Raw genomic sequence first — 13,997 nt, forward strand, 5'->3', positions numbered from 1 at the left:
ATATTCTTGCATATGAATATGCTTGAGTATGATATTAAAATCGGATAAAATCTATTACCTGAAATCCAGCCAAGGAAAGTACCTTACCTTTTACTTAGCCACATATTTACTTACGGGAACTGTTTTTTTCATTGCTAAAACTACACTCAACCTCTCTGTGTATCTCAAAATCTGAGAACCCATTATAGGGGCTGCTGCTTGCAGGATACTTGCCAAGTTTGGAATATGCCAAGGCAGATAGACTTCTGAACAGTCTAGTGAGATGAAATCAGGAAGGATAGTCTGGATAAAGCTCATAGTTCACATTATATAATTTCAAGTACAAGTTGTTTGTCACCTCATTCCATTAACCAGTTTTAATTAAAACCAGAAAGACGAACATAGACTCTCCGATCAGCGGCAGGCAGTGGATAACGGTCAGAACCCGTTGCCCATCTATGTGGCCATCAACCTCAAGTCCAACTATAGTGCTCAGGCATTCAGAGGTAATGATTATAATCTAGTTTTCTAATACTTTTATAATTTAAGCAATCTGAACTAAGACTAATTGGATGTAATCAGCTTCAATAACACAATAGTCCTTTTGTTCTAATCAAAAAAATATCGTTTCTTAATGTTGCTAGGAGCAAAAATATATTTATACCAGAGGAGATGCCAAACTCACAATTTAGCCTGGTCACAGGAACGTTTTAATTAAACTAACTTATGATGTTTATACCTAATCCTATTTGGAATAGTTAGAGAACTATGAATTCTTGGGTCTAGTGGCACAGCAATCACTGTTTTCCTCTGCTGTTGATTTTCACGGTATTTGTTTAATATGAACAGCTAAGTATATGATGCCAGATGAAAGTTAGGCTTTTTGTCACTGTTGCCCTAAAGGAACCATGTTATACCTGAGCAATACCTGCTTTTGGGCAATATTAACTGCAGCAAATGATTACGGTTTCATTCAGACCAAGGTTTGTCTGCTGGAGACTGCTGTGTCAAAGGACTTCACAGCCTAGGACTACCCTCCCTTGATGTGAAGGGATCATGTGTTCTCTCAGCATACTGTGAGCAATATAGGTACAACATTAGCTGGTGAACAGCATGTTATGAGATAAACAGTGTCTTTTTAATTCGTACATAGTCACTATTCTCTTTAGCAGTAGTTAACACTTCATTGCCTTTTCACAATCTGACTGTTGTCTCCATTAGAGTGGTTGGAGTTCACTCCTTATGAAGTCAGTCTCCTGAAATACGGAGCGTCTATTCCTGCAGAACATTTTGGAAGTGAGTTCTTTATGGGAAGGCTAGTGAAGAGGCTTCCAGAGACTCGGATCTGCTACATGCAAGGTGACTATTGCATAGAGGGAAAAATGGCCTACTCAAAAGAGAGCTGGTGCTAGTAGCACATGGTTTGTGGAGGACAGCCCTGTGAAGACACCAGCAAACAGGTTGAGCAGGTGTGAGATTGCATTAGTGAGGATGTACTTAGCAAGTGTGCCCACGAAGATATCCATCCAGATGGAAAGGAAGTATCCAAGGGGAATGACTGAAGGTATGTATCAATTAAAATTCTTCCAAAGCTATTCCGTCAATCAGTTTATATTCTCTTTCACATTACAGGCATGTGGAGTAGTATATTTTCCATAGATGTGATGTATGTATGGAATTTGGCTGCTGATTCAGAGGACTTCTGGTGTAGGTGGACCAGAGACAGAGTAAAAGATATTGGTGAGATATCTATTTATTTATTTAATTATACCACCAGAGTGACTGGCCCCCTAAGTTAGGTAATGTTTACAGCTGAGTGACAGTCACATGTTTTCTGGAGGTTTCCTGTTCAAAGGCTAGTGCTGTTGACTTGTGTTTTAGCACTTGGATCTTCTCTGCACCTCACGCTGCAACAGATGTGTGCATCATTTGAGTAAGCCTAGAGTGTGAGGTTGAGTTCATTGCCTTGATCTTGCTGCCTGCAGGTAGCTGTCATTTAATTCAGAGTGTAATTCTGAGTTTGATTTGGGCTCAGAGTTATGTTTCAGGGCTAATAACTATATTTGGTTTATGTTCAGGTTTGGGATGGTGACAACTGTGTTTATTAGTTATTTAGTTTTTAAAAATATTGATTGCTTCAGGAAAGTGTCCTAAACTCAGAACTACTTCTTCCTTTCTTGCAGAGGAAGAACCCTTTCTGTCCATGAATCCTTATGAGATTGACACGTGTCTACTCACTCCCTCATCCACCCTCTCCTCTGCTCTGCGAGATGTCTTAACAGGGCGCCCAACAATTGCACAGTATCCCAATTTTATCAGAGGCTTCCAGATGCACAGCAAGTACCTGGAGAGTGATGGATTCTCTACTTGGAAAGGCACAGTAACATAGCACGTTCTTCAGTAACATTTTGGGCAGGTTTAGGCTTGGGAATTAATTTAGGATTTCTGATGTGGAGACAGGAAGAAATGTGACTGACTTCTGAAACTCCACTTCTCCCTTCCTTAGATGGAAGAAATGGGAACCAGATTTGAAATGGATTTCAATTTTTTGTTTGTTTGTTTTTTTGGGTAAATTTGAACTTGGTTTTCTGGGGATTGTGTTCCAGTGGACAATGCAAGCTCAACCTGAGGGGACAGGAGTGACCTATCCTTTAGGGCCAAAGCTGCATGAGGTGTCCAGGAAGGAACAAACTGTATTGTGTCATTTATTCCTGTAAATCAGTGCTGCTTGTGAGTCATCAAAGGAAGGCAGGGAAAATGGGGGTTCCATTTTTCCATCTTTAACTTTCTACGAGGAGTAGTCAATCTTGTTTTTCACTTATTGACGAGAAATATTTGTATTTCAGACACAGTGATAGACTCCTTCCCAAATAAACTGATGGAAACAGCAGATGATGAGCTCTCCCTGGTTGATACTGGATTTTTCATCAATACCAGCTACCCACCACTTTTGAGATCAAAAAGGGAGGTGGATGTCATCCTGCATTTAAATTACAGTGGAGGGTCCCAGACACTGGTAAGAAAAGTCATGGCATCCGAGATCCTTTTTCTTTATCATTATTTTTTTCTAATATCAGTCTTAGGGAAATGGACTGGCTGAAACTGGATGTGATTAATAATGATAAGTAATATAATTACTGTTGTGTACTTAGGGAGATTAATATGAAAGGCCTACATAGGCCTACATAGGCCTACAGTTAATATAGTCATAATTTTTTTTTTTTTTTTCTGAGATCATAAGGTATGTTGATAGCTGTTAAGAGGAAGTAATTAGCAAACAATCACAAACCATGCAGAGGACAGAAAGACTGGGAAAGTTGTAAACAATAAAGAAGTCAAGGTGATGCAGAATATCTGGAATGATTAGTTCTTTCTCTGTTCTTGCAGTTTCTTTGCCTTTCCATTCTGAACCCATTTATAGAACATGTTTAATTGGAACTGTAAAATCAGTCCTCTGGCTTTTGGCTGTATGTGGAAGTTTGTATAAAGTGACTGTTTTCTTGTTTTTCCTGAAGCAATGAAGGAAATAAGATAACCTGTAACGTATGCTGTGGTTACACCCATTTCTCTCTGAAAAATAACATCTTCCCAGAGGAAAATCCAAGTCTTGGAATACAAATGTTAGCTGCTGACATGCTGACTTTTTTTTTTTTATTATTTTTTTTTAAAGCCCCAAAACACTCTAGATCTCTTGATTTTTGATTCTTCTTATTTATTTTATTCATTTATCCAGCCTCTGGACCAGATTGCAAAATACATATCAGGGCAAGGAATTCCATTTCCCAAAATTGAGATAAGCGAGGAAGACAGGGAAAACTTGAAGGAATGCTATGTGTTTGAAGATTCTGACAGTCCACAAGCTCCAACAGTGCTCTTTTTTCCCCTAGTAAACGACACCTTCAAGAATTACAAAGCTCCTGGTGAGTCATCTGTGGCTAGCAATTTTAATAAAAAGTCAATTGCCTGTTGTGTCCTCTCCATTTCATATCTAATGTCTCACTGTCAGTTCTGGCCTTCTTTCTAATGTTGATATTGGCAGTCTCATCACTGACAAAAATACTGTCTCATTACATCTGAACTGTAGGAACTACAGAAGCTCTCCTAATACATCTGAGAGGAAAACAGGTGTTAATTCCACACGATTTTGTAAATATAGCATGAGGGTGAAACTCCAAAAATACGTACAGCATAGGTAGCAAATAAGTACAGCATAGGTAGCGGGTTCTCTACTCTATTGACATACATTTTGTTATTCACCACTCTCTGCAAAAAGAAGCACAACCTTCTGGAAGTTTTGAGGGATAATTCATTCATCACTTCAGAACTGAGAGAAATGAGATCTTTTTTTTTTTTTTTTTTTTTTTTTTTTTAATATGAGCTATGATATCTCTCTGAAGGTCCATAATTTCTCCTGATCTTCCAGTGAGTGTTATTTTACCCAGTATAAGATGATTTGTTTTTCTCTTGCTTCCTCTTTCCTAGTTTGAGCAGCAAAGACTTTGTTGTCTAATGAGTGGTCTGCAAATACTTCTGCTGATAATATGTGCTGTTTTCATTCCCACAAATTTTGGGTGTACATCAGGTTTGGGCAAACACTGAAAAACATGATACTACCGGACCACTTTTACATCCCTCTGACAAATCATCTCTTTCCTTCCAAATCTCCATTTTCTACCTATAATTACTTACATGAATGATAGGAACCACATGCTGCAATAAAACCTGATTGGTGCATTGTTTTTCCCTCAGGTGTGGAAAGGAGTCCTGAAGAGATGTCTGAAGGCAAAGTTGATGTCTCCACTATTCTCTCTCCCTTTACAACAAGGGAGGTGTGTTTCAGTGAAGAGAATTTTGACAAACTGGTGAAGCTGACTGATTACAATGTCCTGAATAATGAGAAGTTGATCATTCAGGCCTTGCGCATGGCAGTGGCACGGAGGAAGCAGAGAAACTATTAGCCATCATCTGCTAGTTTTAACCTTCCATGTGATATTTCTGGGGTTGTCTGTTATCTCATGAGATTAAAATGTTTGATACTTGACACTTTAATCTGCAGTAGAAAATGTGTTATCCTGAGGACTTGCTGGACTTCAATTCCTCCTATTTAATTGACTGTTCAAATGAACAGATGGTAATTTACAGTGGTTTAATCAAAAACAAGTTTCAAAGCAGCAGATTTACATTTAGTTTTGTTACCTTGTTACTTTACCAATGGAGATATATTCCATATAATTTAATACCATGTTTTCTGAGATAGTGAAATATTGTAGCACATTAAAAATGTGGATCAAACCGGTATTCATATTGTGTTTTTCTGTTCAGCAGACCAGCAATCCCTTGCACTGGAATTTCTCTCATTGATAGCTAATCCATTGTGTTTGTTATTGCTTATCTTAATTATTGACACCCTGAAAGTTATCTCTGATTGTCTACTGTAATTTTTTAAATTCAGCTGGCTTTCTTCACCTGTCTTTGAAAATAAGCTTTTTTCAAGTTACAATCAGTGTTAAAATCTACAGATTTTCACCATCCATTAAAAAAAAATAATCAAAACCCACCCTGAATCAGGTCATCTTTGTTTCATATGGTCAAAAGTATTCTTTGAGCTGCTATTCACAGAACCACCTATATATCAGCCTCAGTTGTAGTCACGTTTCCCAATTTTTCCTCCTTTCATTTTCTCTTCGAGTTTTTGTTGGCTTTCCTGTCTCACTCATCTTCACCTGCCTTGACTGTTCTTGTCAACAGTCTTCCTTCCAGTGTTTCAGAGGATGGGAAGTGGCTGCTAGCTTCTTGCACAGAATACGGCAATGAAAGAAGACCTTTTGAGCAACCTTCCAGACATAATTTTGCAGCTGTTCAATGCTTTCCTGCAGATGGTCTTTTGCAGAGTTACCCTGAAAGAGTGATTCCTCATTGTCAAAAATCCTAGAGGCTTTCTGGGGGAAGATAGTTGCCAGAGGCTCTTTTCTCACAGTTCTGCAATGGCTAGATGACAAATTCAGTCTTTCACAATAGCAGCCCTGCACCGTGCAGCTGTGATACACAAAGAGACTGTTCACAGCAGCTCAGGTGATGCTTGGGGTTATCTGGCTTTTGATAATAAAAGGGTCTTAGTATTGCTATGAGTACAAGACCATTTCTCCAGGGTAGGACAGGTGTTGAGATCAGAGGAGAGTCTCGATTATGCTCTGAAGTGACAAATTTGTTGATATGGAACCAAGTTCTAGGAAATGGGAGAAAGAGATAATGGTGCATCTGGAGCAATTCGGATGGTGGAAGAGAGGGACTGGGCCACGTTTTTGACTTATGAGAGTGTTCAATGTGTTCATGCTACTGCAGCACTTCGAAGGACACAGTGTAACTGTGTGCAGTACTGCATGTGTAGATTGACATTATTAGCCCTGCATAGTGTGAAGCAACTCTAATTGTGGTTCAGCTCCAGAACACTAGGATCAGCTTAAGGGATCTGATTGGTGTTTTTTTTTTTTTTTTTTTTTTTTTTTTTTCCCCAGGGTTTTATCTTTGGTTTGATTGTCATGGTTCCTAGGCCTTTTTGGTGGAAATGAAACTGAGCAGGATGGAAGCTGTTTCTGTCTGTTTTACAGGGAAAACTTGTTCAACAACAGGACAGGAAAAAAAGATAAGTGCATGAGACAGCCTGAGCCATATTAACCCTACTTTTCATAATAACTAATTAGTCCATCTTCTAACCATGACTAATTATTGCACTGACGTAGCTATGCTCATTCCCATGTCAGCCTTGGGGTATCCCTGCATTGTGTGCTGCTGGCTGATACAAAAGCTGTTTTTTTCTTCTTTAAGGGAGTTCTTCCTGTCCTCAGATCACTCCAGTTCTTCCCAATATTTCAGTATCATCTGTTTGAAACAGGGTGCCAAAAATATTTTTTATTTATAAAACTTGCAATAGGCTTAAAACTGAGCTGTTTGCAGCCTCTTTAGGAATATTTCCTTTGACCACTGCTTTTGTGATCTGTTAGTTGTCCATCCTTCATCTGTTTAATGTTTGGATGGTGTTTGTTGCACCCAGTTCTTAAGGTAGGGTACCTTTTAAATGTCAAACCTTTTATGAAATTCAAGTTATAGCATGTCTGTGAAGTTAGATTTATCAATCAATTCTCATTCCATTGCAAAGTGAAGTGAAATTATTTTGTGTTCCATTTTTTTAAATAAATTTCGTAATATCAATGGTAATGTGTTTGTTTTTGTCTTCCATCTTGTTATGTCTTGTGTATTCACTTTGTGCACTCACTCGCTCATGGACCACCTAATGTGATGCCAACAGTGCCCTGCACAGTGAGATCTCATAAATGCAGGGACAGAAAGAATATGCTAGAACACAAAGAATATTTAACATTAATTTCAAGTGACACCCTTCCAAATGTATTCTTTTTTGAGATCATTGACTTCAGCACTTTAAGTGCACAAAATTAGAAATTTTGAGAAAGTGAATGAACTGTTAAAGCTTTGCCTTTACTATGGAAGCTCTTACAGTCTCAACAGCTGATTTGCAAATTTTCATGCACTGTTTTTCACTGCAGTGGAAAACTACTAAAAAACTACTGAAAAAACAACTTGTCTGAATGAGAGCTTCTTGCCTGAGAGCACCATAAAAGCTGAGATAGGAATGAAAAATTGTCTTTCAGATCTGTCTTTAAGCAAACACCCATCTTCTTCCTATAGGCAATAAAAAATTACAACCATTTTGCCTTCACGGTGATTTATTTGGATATCCTTGGCCAAAGAAGCCTTTGACTCTTACTCTTGGGCAGACAGATGGACTGTGCCTGATGCTACCTGACTCTGCACAAGAGGTTGCAGTCTGACAGCCCTCCATGATGCAAAAGCTCTTTGGCCTCCGAAGGGATGGGGATGCTCACAAGAGTATCAAATATTTGTTCTGTGCACAGAACTCTGAAGGGAAGACCCTGTTGGGTCTTGATGCCCCTCTGAGCACAGCTGCCGAGGCTGTCCTGTACTGCTGGAGCTGGGGTGTCCATATGTCAGCTGCAGGCACTCACCTGCCAGCAGCGAGGAGGAGGAGGAACTGGGGAATTGCTCAAGTGGCTGGGGCGAGGCGGGCTCTGAGTCAGGCACCCACACACCTGTCTGCTCCAGGCAGCTTAAAGCAGAAGAAGCTGCCTCGTGGTCACTCCTCTGCACCCATCTGCTGCCGTGTTTCACACCTGGCTTGAACGCAGAGAAGACCACAATGGGGGTGTTTTACAGCACAAGCCAGGTAAGAAAAGGGAAGAGGAGGCTCTGGGATGAACTGTGTAGGTAGCCTTGGCAGTAGTGTTGATCTTCTGTGGGAAGCATAGTTGTTCCTGTGTCTTCAGCTCTGAGATTCCTTCTTCAGCACCAGAGCTGAGAGCAATGGGTGACTTCTGCCTGGGTTTTGTGCCCAATTTGTGTTTTCCCTTGAGGAATGCAAAGGCTCTACTGCTGCTGAAATTTTGCTATATTTTGTAAATCTCCATTTTTTTATTTTTTATTTTTTTAAAAAAGTCATCTTTTTATACGTTGCTTTTGTCTTTCACTTCCATCCAATGGGATTAGGCAAAACAACCCACTAAGGAAAACCAAAGAGGCATTACTAATGTCAATGACTGCATAGGGAAAGACAGAAAGTTGATATTATGTAAGGAATGAAATATGAGATCTCTTAGAAATTCTGGGAACTTGGGGGCATGAGGGAATGAATGGTAACACAGACGGCTTTCTTTGTTCTATGGCTATCTACATATTTGTAGCAGTGATATTCCCTGCTTTATGGATTGTGTGCATGAGCTCTCTCCTACATATTTGTTACGTTGCTACAGAGACTTTATTCTTTGTTCCTATTTTTGTTTGGTGGTGGTTCAGAGCATTAAAAATGCAGTTTTTTCTCCTTTTATTCCTTTAAAAACAAACAAACAAACAAAAAAACAATTACCTAGGGGGTAAACTACCTCACCTTCAGCCCCCATACTTTTGATTAAGTACCATGTTTGTTCACTCCGTGCTTTAGATGAGGGAGGATGACAAAATCAAACCAGTTCCCTGGCAGGTTTGTTAAATATCTTTGATAACCACCGATGTTTAGGTGGTTTCACAGGATTTTCAATGACACTTCTGTGACCTCTGCATAAGGAAAATTGGATAAACTGAATTATTCTGACATAAGTAATTACAGAGTAGTTGTTTTCACTGCCCCCTTTTGAGAAATTTGGGATAGGTCCCTGGAAGATATTTTTTATTCTTCATTGTCTGAGAGCAAGTGCTGCTCTATGTCAAACATAATGATGGAGCTATATGACTATAAACCAGCTGACACACAGTGTCGTTACATCACGATATCATTGCTAATTCCTGCCCTGCTAGATTGTCAACTATTTATTGTGAAATATAGTAGATATATATGACATCCTCTGAATTTGCACAGACCAAGATGTGTATCAGCTGTATTAATAACACAGCAAGGTCACTATCACTTATTTTTCTGTGGTTGCATTGTAAGAGTCAGTCAGCCACCACAAGTTGAGGGTTTCCACAGATTTCCTCAGAATGGAAAATGGAGGGCATTGGAGGTTTGGTCTGTGGCTGAGTGTGCATTTGAGGTCTTTGGCCACACCTGGCTGTAAATCTGAGAAGAGAGATGATGATGCACAAGGAAGAACCTCAGTCTGGACACATTTTAGATATTGTTCAATTAAATGTTTCAATACCAACCATCTATGACTATGCTTCTGTTCTTTCTCTCTGCATACTAATCCCATGCTTTTTGTATGCTGTTCTACAGACAGAACCCTCTCCATGCAACTTGCTCACTGTAAAAATCATACGGATGAAAAATGCCAGGAAAGCAGACTTGTGTGAGTATCTTTACTATACCCCCTGGATTGTCCACGTACTTATAAAACTACCTGGAAAATAACCAAGTGTCACAAACATCACAGAGTATTTATAAAAGGTGAGGGAAAGACAGAGAAGAGGTTTGACTATAGTATGGTGAAGGTGAAAAATTGTAGTTAGAGAATTGTATATATTTTTAGATCTTTGCCAGTGTAATGCTGAGATGTAATGCCACCAGCTGTAGTTCAGAAGATCTTTTTGCACAGAATGCATGAAGTACAGTTTCAAATGCAAAACAAAGAACAGTTATTTAGTCATAAGGAATGATGCAATGAGAAGTTTAGCTGGTGGTCAATTCTATGGTTCCTTCTTATAGTAATGTCCAACTTGTCCATAGCACAGATCATTTTATGTGAGCTTAGGACTGGATGTTTGACATCTCTTGTGGATTCATTTTTCACAGAAAGACTAGTTAAACATTGGAATGGGCTGCTCAGGGAAGTGGTAGAGTCACCATCCCTGGAAGTATTTAAGAGATATGTGGATATGGTACCTAGGGACATGGTTTAGTGGTGGACTTGGTGGTGTTAGGTGATCATTGGACTAGATCATTTTCTGTGTCTTTTCCAACCTAAATAATTTAATGATTCTATGACTGTCCCATTTAAATCAGCTATAGGAGATGTGTGTTTCAAAGCTCAGTTGAGTGCTTGCACTATTAGCTGTTCTTAGTAATGTGCTCTTTATTCTTAGTAATATTTACAAAGTGCCTGGAAGTCAACAGGTATGTAGAACTTTATTAATGCTCCATACATACCTGAACAGCAAAGCAGAAGAGAAAAAGGTGTGAGTGACAATCACCTCCAGTCTGAGGAGATGGCTGATTGTCTTGTGTTTATTCATTTACAAAGATAGGAAGGTCTCAATCCAGAATCTTTCTGTAGGAACCACACAAAATTAAATTTGTTCAGTTAAAATGATGCAGTACAAGAGATTTGTTTGGGCCTTTCCATAGTGATTTGCATTGAGTTCTGCTATTGTTCCTCTAGAGCCCAAAGGTTTGTGAACAGAAATTTCTCACTCTCGTTTTTATTGATGAGAAGTAAGGTACTTTCTTTTTGCTGAATGTATGGGGAAGAGAGTCTGTATGAATTATTTGTATTGTGTGGAAAGGAGATCTGAAGTTCATTAGAGGCTGGACAGAAATCTCTTGGTACAGCTAAAATCTACTTAAAGGTACTGAAGTGTACTCTGAGCTGAAAGACAGAAGTGTGGAAAAATACTGCCCTTAAATATCTCCCCAGATATTCATGTTCTATTAAGCTCTCCACAGGACAATGAGCTTACCAAAATTCCTCTATGTCTTACTCTCATCTAGATCAACATATTTTATTTTTGGCTTCAAACTATTCTTGTTCTGAAGAGATGCAGCTGAGCCCAGTTTAAGTGATTTGAGGGTTTTCTGTAGATCTACACTTCAGTTTCACATTCCTGGATGAGGCACAGTCCTTTACCAAAGCCTTCTCTTTACACTTCTGAACAAATAACAAATCTTTGTGCTAGGAAAAACAAACAAACAAACAAAAACTTTGGGATATACATTTGCATTTCAGTATCTATCTAGGAAAGAGTAAGAAGTAGTAAATGCCATTGCGGATCACAGCAATGGATTTTATTTATTTTATTTATTTATTTATTTATTTTTCCAGCCAGTGCTCATCTCCCAGCAGATGCTGATCTTCCAGCATCAGTAGTAATCTTCTAATACTATTTGGATAGCACTGAAAGTAAAGAACAACATTTATCCTTTCTCAGCTGAAGCAACCTATGTCTTGCTGCTTTCCTTCCTAATAGAAGAAATATTTAGGGCCTGGACCAGGTACTGAGATGCTTGAGCATTTCTGCTTCCCAACCAGAGGCATGTTCCCAGCCTGTACCGCTGCCTAAAGGAGTGGTTTGAAGGCAGTGGTGCTTTCAGAGCATGGCCTGAGGTCTGGAGCTGCACAGGCTCCCCAGGCTAAGGCTGTTTTGCCTTACACTATGAAGCCTGTACTGGATGTTGCTTGCAAAAAAAGAGTGACAAACGTTTCACCACCAACATTGCCAAGCTATTATTTGTTTGAAACGGTTGTGTAAGTCAAACCATGGATAGCACAAACAAAACAAATACTGTACTTGTAAAGGTGAATGCTTTGTTTGTTGGGTACTTCCATTGGGCAAGGAAAGGAAATCCCTAAAAGAACTGTCCAAGATGTGGAAGACAAATTAAGAATGATATTTTGATAGAGAAGAAATACCTTCCCTGTGAGGCAGGGCAGCCAGTCTTTTAGTACCCAAACTGGCATACTAGGAGATTTGCAAGTAGGAAGCACAGACAGCCTGTGAGTGTGTCCGCTTGTCAGTCTGAATGGACTGAAGCCTCCATCCAGTGGAAGACAAAGAAACAGGAGTGATATGTCTGCTTTTTGGTTGCCTTGGCTAGGATTTCTTGTAATCATTCCTGGAGTTGAGGACTCAACTAGTAATTGTGCCTCCCTTAAATTCAGCTTTCTACCCAGGACACTGTACTTGGAGGATTGCAAACTTTGTACCAGTCATGACACTGCCTTGTATACATTTAATTTCTGAATCTATTTTTGACTGACTGCTGTTTATTTCCAGTATCATTCATTTTTTGTCGAGTGTAAAATTTGTCAATAACATTTTTCTGGAAGATCTGCTTTTAAGGCTTCAGCATGTAGTTTGATATACAGACAGACTTGTTTAAGTCACACATTTCAGTTAGGTACTCTTGATTATATAAAATAAACATGATTTTAATTTTTAAATAAATTAATATCTGGTTAAAGTTGCTGGTAATGTAAAAGCTAGTAATGTAGTGCAAATTTCATGTTGGTAACTATCTGACTTTCTCTGAGAAGAAGCAAAATAGGAGACTTAAAATGAAAATACATGACTCACAAAATTTAGGTTTTTTGTATGTGTAATGCTGTGGAATATTTTAAAGTTTTTTTCAGTCATCTTTATAATTCCCTAAAGATCAACTTGGCACAGCCTTAGGGAACCCAGAAGCATGTGGGCATCCATCACCAGCTATGCTGACTTCTTTACAATACCGTTTTCCTAACACTGATTTTTTTTTCCTCTTTCATCCTTTTCAAGCTCTTTTATATAATTTTCCTTTTCCTGGAAACCTTTCTGGATGGAACCAGGTGGAAAGTGTCACCTACTTCCAAGCCATCTTAAACATTTTCTGTGTTTTAAATCAGCTCTTTCTGCTTCTCTCCAGTTATGCCCATCCTTTTGTTTTGGAAGTGAATCCCATTTCTTGCACGATTTCTGTACAGCCTTTGTATCGCTGTGTTTAATACTCACCTAGTGCTTAGAATTCACCCCACCGCAGGTTAGTTTCATTGTGGTTCTATCTGCTTTATCTTCTAGATAATAAATGGAAATTGGAAAACCAATCCACCATAATAGTCTCAAAACTTCACTAATATATACTACAAAACAGATATTACAACATCCTTAATGGAAGTTCAGTGCATAAGATAATATTTTGATCTAAGACTATTTGAATTGCTTCATTCTAATATTTAACCCTTAATTTATTTAATACATCCTTGTACTATTCCATCTTTTTCCCACTGATTCATCAATGTGTAAATTATGTCAACACTAATTCCATTTCTGTATTGATGCATCAGTGACATCATTGATATCACCTGTGACTTTAGTGGCTTGTTTATGATCTCCACATTCCCCCTTCCCACTGAGCACACCCACAGCCCCATCAGGCTCATTGGGATTATTAATATTCCTGGACCATCTACACTTGCCAGTTCCCAGATTTGGGTGTGGACCTCATCTGCATCCTGGCTCCTTAATGGTGTGAGACTTGTATGTACACCAATCCAACCCACCCTTAAAAACAGTACTTTTTTTTCAGTAAATAATTTCAAATTTCATGCTCAGCCTTTTTCCAGTCCTTGGGTAGCCATCATAGCTTGATAACAAACAGAAGAAAGTATTTTTCTTTCTTTCTTTCTTTCTTTCTGTCTTTCTGTCTTTCTGTCTTTCTGTCTTTCTGACTTTCTTTCTGTCTTTCTGTCTTTCTGTCTTTCTGTCTTTCTGTCTTTCTGTCTTTCTGTCTTTCTGTCTTT

At 38.8% G+C, this 13,997-nt stretch overlaps 2 protein-coding genes across 4 annotated transcripts in view; both read left to right on the plus strand.

Annotated features, from left to right (window-relative positions):
• The window catches only part of LOC118168234 (cytosolic phospholipase A2 epsilon-like), a 55,025-nt gene that overhangs the window by 32,531 nt on the left and 8,497 nt on the right, over window positions 1-13,997 (plus strand). For 2 of the 3 annotated variants that reach the window (XM_035328463.1, XM_035328462.1), the window contains 7 exons: window positions 371-485; window positions 1,201-1,338; window positions 1,612-1,719; window positions 2,163-2,354; window positions 2,826-2,995; window positions 3,713-3,899; window positions 4,729-5,530. In XM_035328463.1, coding sequence (XP_035184354.1) covers window positions 371-485; window positions 1,201-1,338; window positions 1,612-1,719; window positions 2,163-2,354; window positions 2,826-2,995; window positions 3,713-3,899; window positions 4,729-4,937 — 1,119 coding nt within the window. In that variant the 3' untranslated portion in view covers window positions 4,938-5,530. Of the gene's footprint in view, window positions 1-370; window positions 486-1,200; window positions 1,339-1,611; window positions 1,720-2,162; window positions 2,355-2,825; window positions 2,996-3,712; window positions 3,900-4,728; window positions 5,531-12,392; window positions 12,399-13,997 lie in introns of those variants that run through there. The other variant, XR_004751436.1, reaches the window with a different exon arrangement.
• The window catches only part of LOC118168233 (cytosolic phospholipase A2 epsilon-like), a 26,948-nt gene continuing 21,062 nt past the window's right edge, over window positions 8,112-13,997 (plus strand). Inside the window, exons 1-2 of the mRNA XM_035328461.1 lie at window positions 8,112-8,239; window positions 9,782-9,854. Of these exons, the coding sequence (XP_035184352.1) occupies window positions 8,213-8,239; window positions 9,782-9,854 (100 nt within the window). The 5' untranslated portion in view covers window positions 8,112-8,212. The remainder of the gene's footprint in view (window positions 8,240-9,781; window positions 9,855-13,997) is intronic.

The sequence above is a fragment of the Oxyura jamaicensis genome, chromosome 5, assembly GCF_011077185.1.
Source record: "Oxyura jamaicensis isolate SHBP4307 breed ruddy duck chromosome 5, BPBGC_Ojam_1.0, whole genome shotgun sequence".
Taxonomy (NCBI): Eukaryota; Metazoa; Chordata; class Aves; order Anseriformes; family Anatidae; genus Oxyura; species Oxyura jamaicensis.